Here is a 20,344-nt window from a genome sequence, read left to right on the forward strand (position 1 = left end):
GCTTGGCCAGGCATTTAGCCCTCTGGTTTGTAAATCCAACTCCTACTTTTCACTCTCTACCCTTAGGGTGTGTGAAACCAAACCATACATTTCCTTTTGCAACTAAAGTTCACAATGTAATGTATCTATTGAGCTGAAGCACAGGAATATTTATTTTTTTTAAAAAAAACTTCTTAAAAATAGCTAAGCCCTTCTCTTTCAATTATTTGCTTTGCTTCATAGACTATAAAATATGCATTTGGGTTCATATTCTTTATTTTCAGGGTTTTATTAACACTTCAAAGACAGACAAAAGTAGAGAGATTTCTAACAGAGAAGTTTCTTGCATAATTCCGTATCCTGAAAGGTGTCTCAAATCAAAGAAAAGACCTAACAAGAAAAGGGTCCAGCATCCTTTTCTTTCAGGAGACTAGTATCTAGAGACTAATAAGCATCAATGAGCATCCTGCAGAGTGCCCTAGTGGCACCAATGATATTCATCTCGGTTGAGAAATTTGGACTTGCCTAAGACCATCTGCTGTCAGCCCAAGGTTGCCTTTCATTTGAAAATCATGCTGTTAACTTGGTTTAGAGTGTACATGGGGGAAGCATATGCTTATCCTTGCTGCCCAGGGAGACGTTGGCATGAAGAAATGTGAAGGCTCCTGACTGAAGCCTATGTTTATGGACTCTCCTCTTCTTTCCTCCCTAGTTACTGTGACAGTGGGAGGCAAGCAACACTTGCTCGGACTGTATGACACCGCAGGACAGGTACACTTTTGTTATCTTGATTCATTAAGGGTTAAGGGTGGGGATGTAGGGAGAAGAATGATCTATTTGGCTACACGTATGGGAACTAACAGCGCAGATATTATCCATTCTGATCATTTGGGGACAAGCTATTGTCTACCTAAGTGACAACCAAAAGCACATTATTAATATTTTAACAATATCTGTAACTACAGAAAACTAAATATTTACATTATTCAAGATATCAGTAGGTAAATAATTCATTCATTGATGACTATCAATAACCAAAATAATATATTTGATCAAGGGTTCCAATTTACTTCTACCCAAATCTATTCCAGATCCAGGATTAATGGGTCAATTCCAAAAATTTTAGTTTCACCCGCTTTTTTCACGTTATTTTCTTTGCCCACTCTTTATTTGAATTCCCTAATGTGGTGAAAAGGGTCCAAAAAGAGATTGGTGGGGGAGGGGGCAGGACGTAGAGAGAAGATGGATTAAGTGTTGGAAGAAGAGCCAGGATCTTGGATGTTTTCCAAAAGTGAAGGTCATCCCCCTGAGTAACAAGAGGTTGACTCCAAATTCTCTAAGAGTCTTGAAATATTCTCACTCTGTTATAATTTTTTTTTATTATAAGTTAGAGAACCTGGCCAATCAATAGTGTAAGACAATGGACTAGAATCCTCAACACTTACTAGTCAGGACATGCTCCACTTGGGTGAAAATGCCACCTTATCTGTCCTTCCTAGCACCCCACAGGTTGCCATGGAAAGTTTCTAACAACACATGGTCATGGGCTGGAGAAGGGGAAGTGATTAAGCAATTGATAACTGTGGCCCAATTTCTTGGATAGAGCTTTTGTTACCATATGTCTTGGGTCATTTATTTAGGTCAAAATCAGTGGGTTGTTCAGTCTGTCCAAATTCATACATCTTATATCCTTTGGAGTGAACATTTTACTGTGCTATTTCCCACTGTGAGTTTCCTGGTAATTGTTATTTGTAGTTATGCATTTGTCTGGGCCTTTCTTCACAATTACCTGTAAATATATTGTTTTGCTCAACTTGAAAGCTCTTTATTATGAAAATAAATAAATGCAATTCTCTTTGTAGATTTCTTTGTGCATTTACAAGGACCACTGTATAAATGTTTGTGGGACTTCAAAGGCTAGTGTTGGGCAGGTTAGGGTAGGGAACCTGGAAAATCTAAACACTGAACTCAAGGCTAGGGCATCCAGTTTCTCCTCATTGGCAGATGGCTGTTTTGGTAAGCTACTGTCAGAAACTGGGGACTGGAGGAAACTTCTCACATCAATAGCAAGATATGCAACTAAGAAAAGATGCCCCCCAAGTACCCAAATGGGAAAATCAGTTTGGCTCCTCTGAACTAAGGTACGAGGGTAAGGCTCATACCCTCCACCAGAAAGCATTCCAGCAATAGAAGTACACTGCTTCGGAGGCTGAAGTTGCCTACTCTAATTTACTCACACTAGCATTGGGGGTCCTCATTATTTGTTTTATACCCTCTTCCCCATAATCAAGTTTTATGAATATAATCCAGTTTGAAAAGTTGAATACAGCAAGAATTATTTCATGGCTCTGAAACCTTCCTCTGTTTCCCTTGCCTTCTAAGAAAGCTCTCTGTCCTCCGGGGGCCCATTCCATTCTCCCTTTTCTGTAACAATCCATGACAATTTTTGGCTCTTGTGCATTAATTGTCCCGTGGACAACCTCCCCAGGCCTCTATTTAATTTCAAATCCAATAAAACTGTTTAAAAGCTCTTGTAGAGTTTAATTATTCCTTCCCACTGCTCTGTCCTTTTTTAAAATATTTTTAAATCATACTACTAGAAGAGTTAAAGCTATAAGGCATGTGAAAATATCTTTAAACCCCCAGTTGAAGCAAGCAGAATGGCCCAAACCTCTGACACAGAAGTGATGAACACTAATAAAAATATAACAAATTGGTTATAGACATTTCTTCAACTTTAACTTTAATGCTTTCCATCAGTTACTTTGAAAACTCAGACAAGGTTCATGGGGGAGCATAAAGCATGGGGAAAAGGAATCAGAATATATCTTAAGGTTCATTCTAGGCCTAAAATTCTGTGACTGGGACCTTAGAAAATGTCAAGAAAATCTGAAAGAACTGGAGTAATTAAGCAAAAGGATTTGATGCTAGAAAGAACTGGAGTAATTAAACAAGGGCGACCTTTCAGCAGTAAAAGTTAAATATTGGAATGTGTTACACTAAAGGATGACCTGTAATTCATTTTCTAGAACAGTGGTTCTCAAACTTGAGCAAGCATCAGAATCACTTGTAGGGCTTGTTAAAACCCAGGCAGTTGGCTCCACCCCCCAAGTTTCTGATTCTACAGGTTTGGGGTAAGACCCAAGAATTTGCATTTCTAACAGGTTTCCAGGTGCTGCTGCTGCTGGTCAGTATACCACATTTTGAGAACCACTGTTCTCAAACATTGCCACTCAAAGTATGGATCACTGGCCAGCAGCATTGGCATCACCAGGGAGCATGTTAGAAATGCAGAATCTCAAGTTTTGTTCCCAGCCTACTGAATTTAAAAATTCATCTTAAGAGGCTGGCCCAGTGGCACACTGCTACAGTGCGCCGCTTGGGAGTGCGGTGGCGCTCCCGCCGAGGGTTCGGATCCCACATACAGACCGGTTCCCGCTCACTGGTTGAGCGAGGTGCAGCGCAACGCCGAGGGTTGCGATCCCATTGCTGGTCCCGGTCCAGTGCGGGCGCGACACTGAGGGTTGCGAGGCGTTGCCGGACACGAAAAAAAAAAAAAGGAAAAAAAAAAAATTCATCTTAAGAAGATCTCCAGGTGATTCATATACTACACATTAAATTTTGAGAAGGACTACTTTAGAAGTTTTTGGTGGTCGAAGCATTGTTCCCAAAGTTAGGAGGATGTGAGGGAAAGTAACCATTACCCAAACTGATTCCCATACTGCTATGATTCAGCCAGTAAAGCTTTGTAACAAATTTAATTTGAAAGCATTGTCCCAAAATTTCCATTCCCAGTCCTAGGTGGGATAATCTGCCCCTCCTTGGTTATATTCTAGTAAATGTTGCTGAGATCACATGGCTAAGAAACATCTAAAACTAACAAAATACTCGTTTGGCCAGTTACTCACAAGAAAAGAGAGATAATCTCAAAACCAGTTGAGTAATCCCTGAACCACAAAAAGGAAACAAGTCTCTGAATCTGGTTATAGAATTCCATCTTGCTTGAATAATTAGATTTTTTTACATGAATTAACCAAGCAGCTCTGCCCCTCATCTTTGTCTTGAGCTAACTGTTGTGGGTCAGAGTTGACAAAAACAACCTCAAGAAGCAAATGTGTTCTGCAAGGTAAAGCGATAGGAGCTCATTATCTCTGCCCTCAAGTTAGCCCCAGACAAAATCATTTGACCTGGTGCCCCTCTACTTTCTGCCTCAGACATAGCTGCAGCCCCACCAGCCCTGGCCTGAGACACTCCTGCCCTTTCAAAAGTCAGTCAAGCATTTGCTGAAGACAGTTTATTATGAAGTCACATTTATACACAGCCAGCACATGGGAGCTGCTATTAAGCATTAGCTCCCTCCCAAGCACCCGAAAGGAACTAACATTTGGACTTTGAGTGGAGTCCTTTGAAGATAGTCTTCAGAACTCTGTGCATCTGTTAGGTAGAATTCCAGACATCAGGCTAGGCAAGGAAATGAGGGGTCTTTCTCAGGGGGACTGCACATTACCTCTCAGCTCACACCAAGGAGGCAATAGGGCCAGTCTTTTAAGCCACATCTGTCTAGGTCATGCCAATCCACCCCACATGGCACATGCCCCTCATAGTGTATTGCTGAAAGTCTCTATGAAGGGAAGCTCTAGAGCTCAGACCTTTGGCTCGGCTGCAGAAAGAGTCCCAGAGCTGACTTTCCCATGACCTCCTCACCTGGAAAAGTCAGCTTTTGTTTAGGATGTGTCAGGAGAGGCCAAACAGATGGCAGGGCACTGGGATGGGCATTCTGCAGCCAACCCTGGGCATCCACCAGCTAAGGAACCCCCAACTGGGAGAGGGGTCTTTCCCAGGTTGTGGCTTGGAGCCAGATGTCCTCCTGCCCGACAGCAGCCACCTAGAGTGGAGCCAGCCACAGTACTGCAACATCGTGCCTTTTTCTCTCAGTGGGCCCTCACCTGGAAGAGTGATGTGGGAAGAACCCTGCTCACATTATGGCCCCTCAGGCCAAACTCCAGGATGGACATTGTTTTAGTCCGATTTGTGGTGCTATGACAGAAATACCTGAGACTGGGCAATTTATAAAGGAAAGAGGTTTATTTGGCTTAAGATTCTGGGACAGCTGCATCTGGCATGGGCCTCAGGCTGCTTCTACTCATGGCAGAAAAGCGGCAGGCTGCCAGAGGGTACAAGCAGATCAGATGGTGAGAGAGGAAGCAAGAGAGAGAAGGTGCCAGGGTCTTTTTAAGCAAGGAGCTCTCGTGGGAACTAATAGAGCGAGAACTCACTCATTAATCCCCGCTCCCCCGGGGAGAGCATTAATCCATTCATGAGGGATCCGCCCCCATGACTCAATCAGTTTCCAACACTGCCACATTGTGGATCAAGTTTCCACATGAGTTTTGGAGGGGACAACACATCCAAACTCCATCAGACATCTCTCAAAGCATTTGCGAAGTGGCAGTTGCAGCACTGCTGAGGAGGAAGACACATCTCCTGGTGGCAGGAGCCAGGTGCAGCCTGCTGCTCAGACACGCAAGCCCCCAAAGAGCTGGGGCCATGTGCCTGTGGGCAAGCACAGAATGGTGTCTGTCACTGAGAAACCACAGCCACGGCAGCCTGGATGCCTCCAGTAACCATGAGAGTGTGGGAGCAGGGAAGCCCACCAGCCACACCCTCACTCACTCAGAGCTGCATGCCACACACCTTCAGGGGCTTCAGAAATCAGGGCCAAAGAAGCATGGGACCAGGCAAGGGAGGCAAGTACAGCTGGAGTTCATTAATGGCAACCCAAGGTCCACTTGGAAGGACACGAGCCTTCCTCTTTGCTATTGGCTAACCCAATGGGGCCATCTGGAGCACAGGATCTGGCATCACCCTCTAGGGAAAGTTTGCCTAAAACCTCAGAACAAATGTTTTCCCTCAATGAGTAACTGGAACTTTCCTGCTTACATGCATCTTAATGTGGTTTGTATGCGTATGCAATTTGGAGGATTGGGGAGTGGTTGCCCACATGAAAGGCTATTGGTGAAAGTAACCTTAGGACATGATCTTACTTCTCCCCAAATTACGATAAATGGAACTGCAGGGACATTGAGAGATGCAATCAAAGTTTGCAAACATTTGGGTCTCATTACTACTCAGTTCAAAAAAAGTTGATTTGAGATTCAGCTCTGGTATCCAATGAGGGTAGGGAAACTGCTCCAGGAACTGCAGCTGTTGTTGACATGGGCTGGAGGATGGACTCTTACTTGCTCTCTAAAGTACTTCCTACATTCAAGACGCTGTCGTAAGTGGTCTACCAATATTAACACATTTTATTATCATAACGGTATGAGACCAGCACTATTATCAATCTAATTTTACAAAAAGAGAAACAAGCAGAGAGAATTTACCCAAGATCACACCATAGTCACAGGCAGGGTGGGGATTTGAACCCCAAGAATTTGTCTCCACAGCCCACGTTCTTAAGCACTGTGCTACGCACCCACCCTATATGTGGCACCCACATTTTCTAAACCAAGCCTGATTTATGGGAGAATATGAAAACAAGTTGTAGTGGAAAATGTAGGATGTCACCAAATACAAGAAACTTGCAAGCAGAATTCTACTTCCAATTTAATGTGGGTATGGGGCAGGGGTCAGTACTCAGTGCAACTCTCCTTGCTACTGAAAGTGTGGACCCTGGACCAGCAGCATCAGCATCACCTGGAAACATGTAGGAAATAGAAATTCTCGGGCTTCACTCCAGACCTGCTCCTGAATAAGAATCTGCCCTGTAACAAGGTCCCCAGGTGATTCAAATATATGTAAAATCTGGAAAGTGCTGGTCTAATGGTCTCATTTATCTGCCACCTGTACCATCATGATGCAGCTGTTCCCAAATATATTTAGGACCCAGATATTTGGCCCTTCTGATGCCAAGGTTCTTTGAACTTTACTTTTTTAATAATCACCCGTAGTCACCCCAGAGCACCAGATCCTCCTTCAAAAATACTCTCCTGCCTTCAGGGTGAAGTTGAACAGAAAGCACTCAAAAGCCTACCTTATTCCAAATCCCCTCCTCCTCCCCACCCCAATCTCAGCCTCTTTGTCTACTTTAGCTCTCCAAAGCCCCATTCACATCACTCTTTTAGATTAAAACATTCTCTTCAAGAAGCACACAAGCACCTGCCTTCCATTCTCAATTTCAACATTAGAAGGGGCCTCACATACCTGCCAGACCATTTATCCACGCCTCACAGCCTCTTGACATCATCTCAACATGTGGTCATCCAACCTAGGGAAAAAGCATGCTCCAAGCAAAAATCATTTTAGCTATCAGCTGGCATGAAATCAAATCCCCCAACCTCCCACCATCCAGCCAGCCCCCAGTCCCAAGGGGATACATTCTTTTATTAGTCCTGAACCCCTGCCATGTTTCATAGCTGCAGCCAATGGCAAGCCCCCAACAGCCCAGGTGTCAGCCTTCTTAAAGGTATTTTCCTTCTGCAGTCCTGGTTAAATCATTCCATTTGTCTAGACCTAAGTTTCTTAAATGATAAAATTAGCCACAGGGAGAGGGAAGAATATAACCTGTGGTTCTGAAACTTGAACTGCATCAGAATCACCTGGAGGGCTTGTTGAGGCCTGTTGCAGCCCCTCCCCCAGAGCCCCAGCTTCAGGAGGGCCGTGGCACTTGAGAACATGCATTCTTAACGAGCCTCCAGGTGATGCCAGTGCTGCTGGTTCAGGGACCACACGTTGGAAACCAGTGCACTAATTGATTTCTAAGACCTCTTCTAGGCTTGAAATTTTATTTTTCCAATTCAGTCAGATAAATATTCCACATTATTCCATTATCAGATTAGTTAATAAAGAGCAAGAGAAACTTTACCTGTCTCACTTCCACATCAATCGAATTGTTTCATGTATTTTCATTTCCTCAACTGGATTGCCAGTTCTTAATCACCTTACATAATATAGTATCCTTAACAGTGCTATACATTCCGTAGGCAATGAATCTTTTTAAACGGAATTATGCAGCAGGATTAAAGTTTCCACAGAAGAGAGATCCAAAACACAGAGTGCATTGTAGCCCAATGACTGACGCCATCAGAAATCACTCAGCTGGAGGGCCTTGGCTAGCCTGCCAGGAGGGTAAATGATCAGAAACACAAACTTTTCTCCCCTGCCCACCTGCAGTCCACACAGCAATCCATGGTCTTCCTAAGTTTTCCATTATGTAAGCAGAATTCCTTTCATAGCTGCTGGGTAAAGAATCAAATAAATATGATCCTTTCAGAATACCAGTTAATTTACTCCTACCTTATCTAGTTGTGACATTTCTCCTGATTGTGTTTTGGTTTGGGGCTTTGAGGTCTTTAAATATATAGTATCTTCTGCCATCTGGTGGTAATTTCAAGCAGCTGCAGGCCAGCAAATAATATACCCAATGGTCTATTTTTTTCCTTAGATCCCTTGTAACCATGAGTCTATATTAACAACCCTGGATAACTGAGTTTTCAAGAAAATGCTTAATATGTCACTTAAAATTCTGAGCTATAGTAAATAGTGTGGTCACAATTAAGAACTAGAGCTCAATTCAGGCTAAATACCACATTCTAGTATATAACTCTGTAACACGTGTCCATCATGGAACTTCTCTAAACCTTAACTTCTATGAAATTCAGATGTTGATGGTACCATCTTTCCAGTGCCACTGTGAGGATTCAATGAGAATGCACGTTAAGTGCTTGAAACAAAACCTGGCCTTAGTAATAAGCCCTCAACACATCTTCAGTTAATAATGAAGATGATGGTGGTGTCAATCAGTTATTCTCAACTCTTAGCCCACCCTAGACCGATTAAATCAGAATTCTCAGGCACCCAGCCCCTCTCTCCAGAGATTGTTTAATTGGTCCTAGAGTTCATGTAAGATACGTATTATCTTTTCATTCTATTTTTCCATGAAATTTTTGAAGTACCTTCATACATGAATTGTGTGTGGTATGTATAGACACGTATCACGTTGTGGTATGAAATGTGTGTATAAATATGGTGTGAATATACACATGCACACAGAAAGTTTCTTCTGGATTGTGTTTTTAAATGCTATTAAAATATGTAAAACTTTCTAGTGAAATAGCAGACTTTACCCTAGAACCTCCTAAAACATTTTACATACTGTGAAAGGTACTTAATGACATTTTCCCAAAGTTGAGATGGTGCAACGTTTTACTTTGAATCTATCAACTCCCAGTAAAACAGCAATACATAAATATCTTATATAACCAGAAATTCTTCAACCAGAGCATATTCTGATCTGAAAAATCTTTGGGAAGAAAATAATTAATCTGGCATTTTATTTATTTGGCCACACCATGCCTTTAGGTAAAATTAGAAACAAATCCCAAATTCTTAGTTTTAAACCCTCACGCAAAATATTTCTTCAAATATTGTGGTGTCTAATTTGGCAACAACTCTTTGTTTAGCATTTTAGTAACCTTGTTCTAAATTAAATTTGGATGCAATTTTTTTTAATTGTTTAAGGAAAGGATTTGTGTGCCTTGGCCAATGGCCCACCAATTTAAATACATATTCAATACAATTCCAATATGACAGGAGAATTGTAGTGATCTTTACTGAATTATACACTTTAAATGAGTGAACTTCCAAATACATAGAAACAGAATAGAATGATTGTTACCGGGGCAGGGATGGGTGGAAAATGGGGAGATATTGGTCAAGGATACAGAGTTGCAGTTATGTAGGATAAATAAGTCTAGTGATCTAATGTATAACATTATAACTGTACTTAATAATACTGCATTGTCTACTGGAAACTTGCTTAGAGAGTAGATTTCTGGTGCCCTCCCCATTAAAAAAAAAAAGGTAACTTTGCGAGGAGATGGATATGTTAATTTGCTTGACTATAGTATGTATATGTATCTCTAAACATCGTGTTGTACACCTTAAATACATACAATAAAAATTAAAAATAAATAAGTGGGTGTACTTTATGGTATATAAATTATATCTCAATAAAGCTGTTAAAATATTTTTTAAGTTTATCTTTAAAAGGAGGCAATACATAATCTCTATACACAACAAAAAAGTGTTTACCTGACCAAAGATTCCTTTATTTCCAATAATATAGAGACCCACCAGAGTTCAGGGTAGGGGAAGAGACTGGATCACAGCACACTGTAGTCGGATCTTACTGTATCACCCTCTGGAACCACATAGGACCCACCTTACCCAGTCTGTACAAACTCTTATCTGCTCTTCCCACAGGAGGACTACAACCAGCTGAGGCCCCTCTCCTACCCCAACACTGATGTGTTTTTGATCTGCTTCTCTGTTGTAAATCCTGCATCTTACCACAATGTCCAGGAGGAATGGGTTCCAGAGCTGAAGGACTGCATGCCTCATGTGCCTTACGTCCTCATAGGGACACAGGTTAAAATGCGGGAGATGGCAGGGTGGGGCAGATTGTGAAAAAGGAAAGCCCTTTAGGCACCTCACGAACATCCTACTCCACCAAACACTAGGGAGGAATGCCTCAAACATATCCATCCTATGAACAGAAGTTCTTAAGGTGTTCATGACTATTTAGCCCATAGTTGAAAATATAATAGAACTATTTAATATGAGGTTTTGATATGACCTTCAAAAATTAATATCTCAGCTTTTTTTCAAATAACAAAATTATTTTTTAAATAGACACTCTTCTCCAGCCCTGAATCAGAAGAACGAGGTAAATGTAAGGGTGCCAATTGCACATATTATCTAGTATTTTTTATATCTTAAATCCGCGTTGTTTTAAAATCACAAAATAGGTGTGAGTGCCAAAATGACCTCAGAGATCAGAGTGGGCATATTATGACAGAAACTCCTTGTAACATTACTAGAGAAGGAAGACAGAATTTCACTCTTCTCTATTGCCTTTAAACCCGTTGGTCTTTCAGATCTTAGAAAAGAAGTTAAAACAGATATACCAGATAAATCTGCAATTGTAAAAGCCCTTAAAGTTTTTTTTTTTTTTTTTTTTAAAGATGACTGGTAAGGGGATCTTAACCCTTGACTTGGTGTTGTCAGCACCATGCTCACCCAGTGAGCAAACCGGCCATCCCTATATGGGATCCGAACCCGTGGCCTTGGTGTTATCAGCACCACACTCTCCCGAGTGAGCCACAGGCCAGCCCCCTTAAAGTATTTTGAAAGCTAACAAAGTTTCATAGTTTGAATTTCCAACATTAAGCCAATTGCACAAATGTATTAAAGATTGTTCCGGGCCGAGCCCATGGCGCACTCGGGAGAGTGCAGTGCTGGGAGCACACCAGCGCTCCCGCCGCAGGTTCGGATCCTATATAGGGATGACCGGTGCGCTCACAGCACTCACTGGCTGAGCGTGGTGCTGCCGGTCTCAAAAAGGACAAAAAAAAAAAAAAAGATTGTTACTACTTTTTATAGTTTTAAATGGATTTTGTTCTTTGCCATTTTAAAATCCAAATTACAGGCCGGCCCGGTGGCGCACTGCTACAGTGCGCCGCTTGGGAGCGCGGCGGTGCTCCCGCCGAGGGTTCGGATCCCACATACAGACTGGCCGCACACTGGCTGAGCGAGGTGCGGGCACAACACCGAGGGTTGCGATCCCATTGCCGGTCCCGGTCCGGTACGGGTGCGACACTGAGGGTTGTGATCCGTTGCCGGTCACGAAAAAAGACAAAAAGGAAAAAAAAAATCCAAATTACTATCACCAAAACATGGGAATTTAATAATACTGATGGGCTTTATTGTTATCTGTTTCATATGTTGCTCCTTTTTATTTCTCATTTTACATTCTGCTTGGCAAAGAGAAGTTTTTTAAAAAACATAAAAATATTTCCTGAAGAAGATATGGACAGATACTCAGTATATATGTTTACTAAAATAGTAACAAAGTAGAAGAATTCACATAACCACATATCAGCCTATATATATGGCTGCCATATAGTTAATGCCTCTGCTCTGCAAGATGATTATTCGTTTAAAAGAAGTCTTTTGCCTTAAATTCCAGATGATAATGTTTGTCCATGTTGATGGAGTCTGGATCCCTGCTGCCAAATATATTATGAGACATCGAATACCTTCATGCAATTTGAGCCTTTTATAGCAGATGGGCACTAAATTGAACAATTAAGGCAAACACACACACACACACGCACACACACAAATTAGTAGAGCTGAACAATGTGCTTATAAATGGGACCCTAACATATGAATATATTGGTCTTTAAAACACAAGCCCTGTGTGTTCACATTCACACCCATTCATGTATGCACGGACTCATGTACACAGTGAGATTTTAAAGCAACCAAAATGTTTAATTAAATTATCAAACCTAATCCAGATACATATGCTATTTTCAAAGAATTCTACCTTTGAAAAGATTAATGAATATTCCTTGAACAAACATTTTGGAAATTCCTCATTGTGACTTGCCTTCCAGAGCTTATAGCACATTCGTTAGAATATCCTCACAGGTAACAAATCTTCTTCCCTCTGAGGGTGAAGATTTGATTTGGAAGAGCAAAAAAAAAAAAAAAAAGAAAGAAAGAAAGAAAGAAAAAATGTATTCAGAGCCAGGAAATGAACTATTAAATAATAAGTAATATAATTTGAGTCCAAGTAAGTCATCACTGTAAAGTAATAAGTTGACTGTCTTGTATGCCCTGTAACTGGAATCTAGAAATAAATAGAAAATTTCAAAAACATCTGAGACAGCAAAAGAATCACTGGGGTAAGTCCTCAGCTCCCAGGGTAGCTGCTTTCAAGGGAAAAGTTTAAGGAAAGTCCGGTATATGCATTTCCAAAGAAATCACTTTACTTTTTTAGACATAACATGGACATGCGTATGTGCTTCCTAAAGGAAAATTCAGGAACTTCAAAGATGTTAAGGGGGGAAAGCTCTATTATGTTACAGTTTAAAATATCTGGTAAGTCCTGAAAAAATAAATGAGTTTATCGCATGTGTGTTTTTTGCCAGATTGATCTCCGCGATGACCCCAAAACCTTGGCCCGTTTGCTGTATATGAAAGAGAAACCTCTCACTTATGAGCATGGTGTGAAGCTTGCAAAAGCGGTACAGTCAGATTTGAATTTAATTTTAAATGCATGCTGAGATAAGACGTTGGTGTGTCTTTGGAATGGGTGAGCTACATAGGGTTTTGCTTTAAAGTGCAATGTGTTTAGAATCTTCTCTCTGCTTTATATCCTCCCCTCTGTTCTACTCAGGCTGGAAGGGGCCATTTGGTCAGCGTTCCTGTCAGCCGGCATTGTCTGTTTTTCATTAAGAAAACAACTTGGTGAATTTAAACAGCTGAAGCATTTATCATTTGATTTAGCAACCTCTAGAACATTACTTGCCATATTTAGTATGAATACAGGGAGTCGTTAGATATATTTTGTAAATCTCACAGCTTATTATTGGTGTATCTCATTTAAATGACCCCATAAGAGGTATTTTGTGATTTTCTTGAGAGAGACTTAGATTAGCATTTGGCAGGGTTATATTTGTTCAGTATTTCTCAGCAAATAATGAATTGACTTAGAGAGACTAAATTGTGTCACAAACAGCATCTGGAACACTAACATACCAAAAAGTACCTAGTTGGTGAATCTAAATGGTTGTGCAGAAGAAAACAGCAACTTGCTCAGAGCTGGAACCTTTCTTCATTCTTGAGAGCTTAACACGTATAGTGATTTTGCTGGGGAAATGCTTTATTTGCCAGACACCAAATCTTTAGCCCCTCATTGCCACCAAGATGTGTGCAAAGCAGCCACTAAAATGGACACAAGAAGATGGAAGTACAATATGTGAGAGGAATCTTATAAATCACATTTCCATAACTTGAATCCTCTTTCTCATTGATTTAGTTACAAATCCATCTACCCAGGTCAGAAGTTTTAAAAACTTGTTTTGTTTTCTAAGTAATTAACCCTGCAAAACTCATACCCCTGGCAGAGTTAGGAGTCATCCTCTTTAAGACAGTTAAGAACGATATTAACTACAAATTCTTCATTAACAAAAATGCATTTCTCTTATTAAAACTCACTTATAGGCACCAAAACTAAGTATGATACACTAAGTAGAAATGAATTCAATAAGATTATGTTTTTATGGGTGCAAAATGCTTGGGAACATCTCACAAATACTTGAGATACTGAACTCTTCCTACTTCTGTGCACAGTAATGTCAATATTACTACATGTTGAGTATCCTGTATGTGAAATGCTTGGCTTAGAAGTGCTTCAGATTTTGGATTTTTGGGGATTTTGGAATATTTGCATTATACTTACTGGATATGCACTTCCTAATCCGAAATCCAAAATGCTCCAGTGGGTATTTGTCATGTCAGTGCTCAAAAAGTTTCAGATTTTGGATTTTGAATTTTCAGACTAGGGATGCTCAACCTGTAGTACTAGCCATTCACAGAGTTCTTAGGATGCCCAGCACTTTACAAACTCCTCTATCTCGTTTCAGCCTCATGCTAACCCTCCTAAGAAGATAGTGTTTGTCTCATCTTCCAGATGAGGAAACAGTGTTAAGGAAGACAAGCGTGTTTAATTCACACAGCTAATAATAATAAAGTCAAAAAATTCTAATCCTGCTCTGTGGGCATGGCCACCTGTGTACCTTACCATTGTGTAAAAACCATTTCTTCTCCAACTGTGTGTTTTTCCTCTGATAAAGTGGGTGTATGGCTGTAGGTTCTTCTACCTTCTGAAACATTCAGCCTCAAATGCTCTCATCAAGATACTTAAATACACAGCTCCATGAATAATTTCATACAGTACCTAGCTACTCATTTTTCACAACCAGGATGTCCCCATGGGCTCAGCACCAGCTTTTTGTAGGAGCTAGTTTCCGTGTCCCTTGCTTCTGGGCCCACCTCCCACCTGCATCCTGTCAGCTTCCTAGCCTCACTTCTCACTTGCAAAGTTGTTTTTCCCTCTGAAAAGAAGACATTCCAACGCCTCCCAACTCATTTCATACTTATTTTTGGAACGATGGCTGAGTTCACCACTTTATTGCCTTTTGCCAGTTTCTCCTAGCAACTGCTCTCAGACACCGAGAGAATCATGTTTAGCTTACAAAATCCAATTTAGAAGAAAACCAAGCAAGATTTTAACTTGTTTCATCACAATTCATGTATTATAAAGATGCTTTAAGTTTCTCTACACTCTGACTTTTTGTCAAGTAGTTCATAATAACAGCTAGCATTTATGGCATGTTTAGAATGTGCTAGGCTTGGTGCCAAGTGCTTTACTTGCCTTGTCTTAATTAATCCTCACAACAGCCTCCTGAGGTGTGTATATGATTATCTTCACTTTGCTAGAGGAAACTGAGGCTCAGAGAGGTTAAGGTCACACAGCTAGAAAGTGGCAGAGCTGGGATGTGCAACTGTGCTTCACCCACCACGCTCTTCTGCCTCCCTCTCATAATTGGAAATGAAACCCTCAGGTTTGGGGCTTCTTTTTATATACTGAAGACTCATTATTTTAATATGCATATTTTCCCCATAACCTAAATGCTTTGCAAGTTCAGAGTTTTCATATCTGATTCCTTTTGTTCAATACTTTTCAATTTCCAAAGTATTTTTCATCTATCATCACTTTTTTGGTCTCAAAGGACATTTTATTTTAAAGGACATTTTCATATCATGCATACTTATAATCCTTTACACTCCAAAGTCAACCACATTTATACAAATATCTTGCATCAATCTGTAATAAATATTCAGTTATCCTTTGTTTTATCCTCCCTCTTTTTTATTATTGTATTTTTTAGTCCTCAGCTTACTTTTCCTATTCTTTACACATTTGTAAATGTCTCTATTGATTGCTGCTCGATTTATTCAACAATAATTGATTAAACACCTAATATATGCCGGGTGCTATGCTGGACGCAACACTTTAGCTCTAAGATTCTAATTCTTTGCGCATTCTCTTTCCCAATTCCATCTGATACAATCTAAACATGATTTTCTAAGTTCGGACTTCCTAAGGTATTTTTTGATACAACATTTTACCATTTTGTCATTTTCGGTCTTTGGCCTCCTTTTGCCCTCTCCTGCCATCTTCTTTACACTGTTCCTGTGGTTGTTGCGACCGTCGTACTAACTTCACACCTGTTTCCTGCTGGATTTTTATCATGCACAGGTAGGATTTGAAGCAGCAAAACTGCTGTAAAAATCCTGTAATCAATGTTCAGTCCTGTTAATCAGCTGGAGTCTTTAATACTGTCCTCCTAACTGAAAGAGTCACTGTCACCTGCCTTGTTTGGTGTGCTGGCCATTTATTTCCTCTTTCTCCCATGGTCACTGAAAGTCAGTCATTTCACAGCTGGCATCTGGATTACAGAGACCCATAGGCCAGAAGAAGAGGGAGAGGGGCAAGCAAGGGCAAGCTCACTGAGTGAGCACAGTGACAGATGTGTGCACTTAGCAGAGAGGACGGGAAGGAGAGTCAGAGAACATTTTTTGGATCAGTTGACATCTGAGTCAGGTTTGAGTTTGTCAGGTGGAAAAAGTTAGGAGGCTGGGGACAAAAATTCCAGACATCTTTTAAAGCACAGGGAGCAAGATGGCAACTGATGGAATAAATTTCACCCATAAATGTTCTAATCAGTCTACATAAGTGTTTTCAATGCAATTTAGTGACCAACATTTGACACTTGGGAAACTTTGCATATGTACATTTCTGGCTTCTAAGAAAACTTCATAAGATATGGCAACCCTAGGCCAGCATTTCCTCATCCATTGAAACTTTTAAACAGTCCTTTAGACAGAGCATCTTCCCTTCAGTTTGCCACAATCCCCACGACTCCATGTTATCCTATAATTGAGCAGTGCACTCATGTTATCCACCCTTGAGTTGGCGTCTCTGCTTTATAGTCTTCCAGAAATCAGCAGCAAATCCACTCAGTCTAGAAATGCTTTTGCTCTTTCAGCAATTTGACCATAAGGCTGATTTGTAGAGATGGAATTTCTCTCGCAAACCATTTGCTTCTTCTTCCTTTTCTTGGCTCTCTATTTGCCTTCTCTGTGTGCTTTTCCTAATTCTCAAAGAAGAAATAAGGAACTTCTCTGCTCCTAGCCATTTCTTTAGACACCAACTTACTCTATTTACTCTACAGACATCTTCTCTTCTCTTCATCGATAGGAAATGCCTACTTTTCCTTCCCTTCTCTCGTCATCCTCAATACTCCATAACGACTTCTCCCGTTTGTTCATTAAATCCACAATTTCTTTGCATTTGCTGGAGACAGCCCAGCAGAGTAGCTAAAACTCTGGCTCAAGAGACAAACAAATGTGAATCTCTACCATTCTCTTAGTTGTGTTGCCATAGGGAGGTTACTTAACCTCTCCGGTCATCAGTTTCCTGATCTGTTAAATGAGGATGGTGTTAGACTTACTTCGTAAAGTTCTCGTGATGATGAAATGAGCTAATGTACCACAAGGTCTAGCTCAGCAAACTACAGTTGTGTTAAACCGATGTGCCCTCTCAGACATGTCTAGAGCTAAGAAAATCTCTTTACCTTTATTCTTCCAGTTATTTTCTGTCTTATTCTATAACCTGCCCCACCACCACTAGGACAACCTGCAAGAAGTACTAGGCTTTCTCCCACTTGATTAGTCATTATGTGCTTGTGTTTTAATTTCTCCTTGTCAGACTCTTGTGTCTTCTGTACATCTCTGATAAATTTTCCAGCTTTTGAGACAATATGTTTTAGCTATTATAAAATTATCATAAAAGTGTCCCCTCTGTCAACATTTTCAATCTCTACTTTTTCTTGAAAATAAGTCATTTGGTAAAACATTTTCCAGATTGCTAACATGTGTATCTAAACAAGGATCCTTGAATCCTAAGCTCTTACAGATGGATTCTAAATATTTGGCTGTGTAGGTCATTTTGTTCCAAGAATCAGATGAAGTTGCTGCTGTAAGAAAAGCCATATTTCCTTGAGACCGTTTTCCATTTCACATCTTTGAGGGCACAAATGATTTTTTCTTTAAGTAATTCCTCTAACATGGCTGTGCCTTTTCCCTGAACCAGGATGAATTCTTTTCTCTGACCCTCAGAGCATTTGACGCGTGGTTACTATGCCTACCTCATAACTGTGTTCTGTTTCTCACACAGATTTCCCCAATCACACCTAAAATCTGTTGGCTACTTTTCCTGGAACTATCAGTACAACATAATGTTATAGTTACACAATAATGCCTTTATCTACTGTTTCATTATCTTCAGAAATGTCTGAATTGGGAGACAAGTTTGGGTTCCTCCTGCACCATCCAAAGGCACACTCCGACACCAAGGCCGTCAACAGCACTTGGGGGGAGGAGGAGGAGGAGGATTGCCCTTCCAATCTTGCAGGACTCCAGTTGTGAGCAGGAATTTCCGGAATCAATCTGAGGCTTGTGATCATTAGTGGGGAGGTCTTCCAGCTAGTACAGCCTCACAGCATTTTCTACGTATTTTCTTCAGCACGTCTGACATGAGCCATCCCATTACAAACAATCATTCAGTAGGCACGTTCACTGCATTCGTGTGCTTTTCACATTTGTTCATATCAAGCATTGATCTTCCAGCTAGTACAGCCTCACAGCATTTTCTACGTATTTTCTTCAGCACGTCTGACATGAGTCATCCCATTACAAACAATCATTCAGTAGGCACGTTCACTGCATTCGTGTGCTTTTCACATTTGTTCATATCAAGCATTGACACAATCCCAAAATGCAGCAGATGACTTTTCATGAGATTACTAGGAAAATTTTCTCTGTCCTTTATTCTCTTCTATCTAAATGTTTTTAATTATATATGTATAAAAAGTTATTTCCTGGGCCGGCCCAGTGGCGCACTCGGTAGAGTGCGGTGCTTGGGGGCGCTTGGGAGTGCGGTAGCGCTCCCGCCAAGGGTTCGGATCCCATGTAGAGACCGGTCCGCTCACTGGTTGAGCGCGGTGCGGGCGTGACACCGAGGGTTGCGATCCCGTTACCGGTCATGAAAAAAGACAAAAAGGAAAAAAAAAAGTTATTTCCTAATGTAAAAGTCAAACCATGGTCAAAATGAAAGCCATAAAATAGGTTTTCAACATCCAACATCTTTTCTTCCAATATTTTCCTTTGGCTCATATAGTAACGACTTTGTCAGAAAAATAAAATAAAGTGCATAATACTGTTGGAGAAGTTAGGAAACGGTTTCTGGGCCCAACCAAAACAACTATTTCGTGCTTAGTTTTCAAATCTGTGGCTTTTCAAATAAGTGGGGAATTTGATTTCATTCATTGTCAACTTGACCAGTTTCCTGCAGAGCTGAGTGAGAAGGATCACGGTTACTGTCGTGGAACAAGGAAAAGAACACACGTCAGGAGTCCCAGATTCTAGGTCTAGTTCTTTCACTTTCTAGTTGAATATCCATAAAAAATGCATTTTACCTTTCTGGAGCTATTCCCACTCTGTTCTAAGCTAAATTACAAGTTCCTTTAGTCCACACATTGCAAACTGGCTGTTTGCTGCTAAATAAATCCCACACCAGTGTCTTGCTTGGCCCACAGAGTGCTTTAAAAACTGGTAAATATTAAATAAAAATCCAAATTTCCAATTCCTCTTGAGAAATATGAACATGGGCAACAGTGACCCAACATTCCCACATGGAAACTGAGTAAGACTGCCCACTCTAGAGTACTTCATAGTCCAACACAGTCCCCAACACTCCCTATTGTCTCACACCAGCCCTGTTACTCACTTACATAGCTACTGGCCATAACAGGCATAGGATTTTGCTACTCTGGTTTGGCCATTCATCTACTGTGGTTTCCAGGAGCTCCCTATCAGGCCAATCTCTTTTGAATCTGCTTTAATTTTCAAAGTTATTCTTACAATATGAAGCAAAAAAAATAGAAGTATTTCTCCAAATGTCCTTAATATTAAAAGGCCCACATCATATTTTTAGCTCATACTGAGTTTATGAACAATTAAAACCCCAGGTATCCTTCACATGAAGCTGACTGCCAAACATGATCTGTGCTGGCCTGTGATTTTTTTATGAGAATCTACAGTTCTGGCCTGAATTTCTGTATTTCTCATAGGGATTTTGTGATTATCAAACACACCATAGTATGAAATCATCAAAAGCTTTGAAATAAAGCCCTAAGCAAGCACAAAACCTTTTATCATTTAAATATACAGACTGTACACTGATAAGGAGGATGCCTCTGTCAGTAAAAGAATTTTATGTTTTTATTTTTATGTTTTTAAAAAAAAAAAACTTCTGAAAATGTGCCTTTTAAAATATGTTAAATCTGAGTAATAATACCAATCAGATATTACCTTGCTGAGAGAGACC

General features: G+C 40.5%; 1 protein-coding gene across 1 annotated transcript in view; it reads left to right on the top strand.

The window, feature by feature from the left end:
• Positions 1 to 663: 663 nt before the first annotated feature.
• The window catches only part of RHOJ (ras homolog family member J), a 21,300-nt gene continuing 1,619 nt past the window's right edge, over positions 664 to 20,344 (top strand). The window contains exons 1-3 of the mRNA XM_008576554.1: positions 664 to 750; positions 10,243 to 10,407; positions 12,978 to 13,073. Coding sequence (XP_008574776.1) covers positions 664 to 750; positions 10,243 to 10,407; positions 12,978 to 13,073 — 348 coding nt within the window. The remainder of the gene's footprint in view (positions 751 to 10,242; positions 10,408 to 12,977; positions 13,074 to 20,344) is intronic.

The sequence above is a fragment of the Galeopterus variegatus genome, unplaced genomic scaffold (genome assembly GCF_000696425.1).
Source record: "Galeopterus variegatus unplaced genomic scaffold, G_variegatus-3.0.2 Scaffold1366, whole genome shotgun sequence".
NCBI classification, from domain to species: Eukaryota; Metazoa; Chordata; class Mammalia; order Dermoptera; family Cynocephalidae; genus Galeopterus; species Galeopterus variegatus.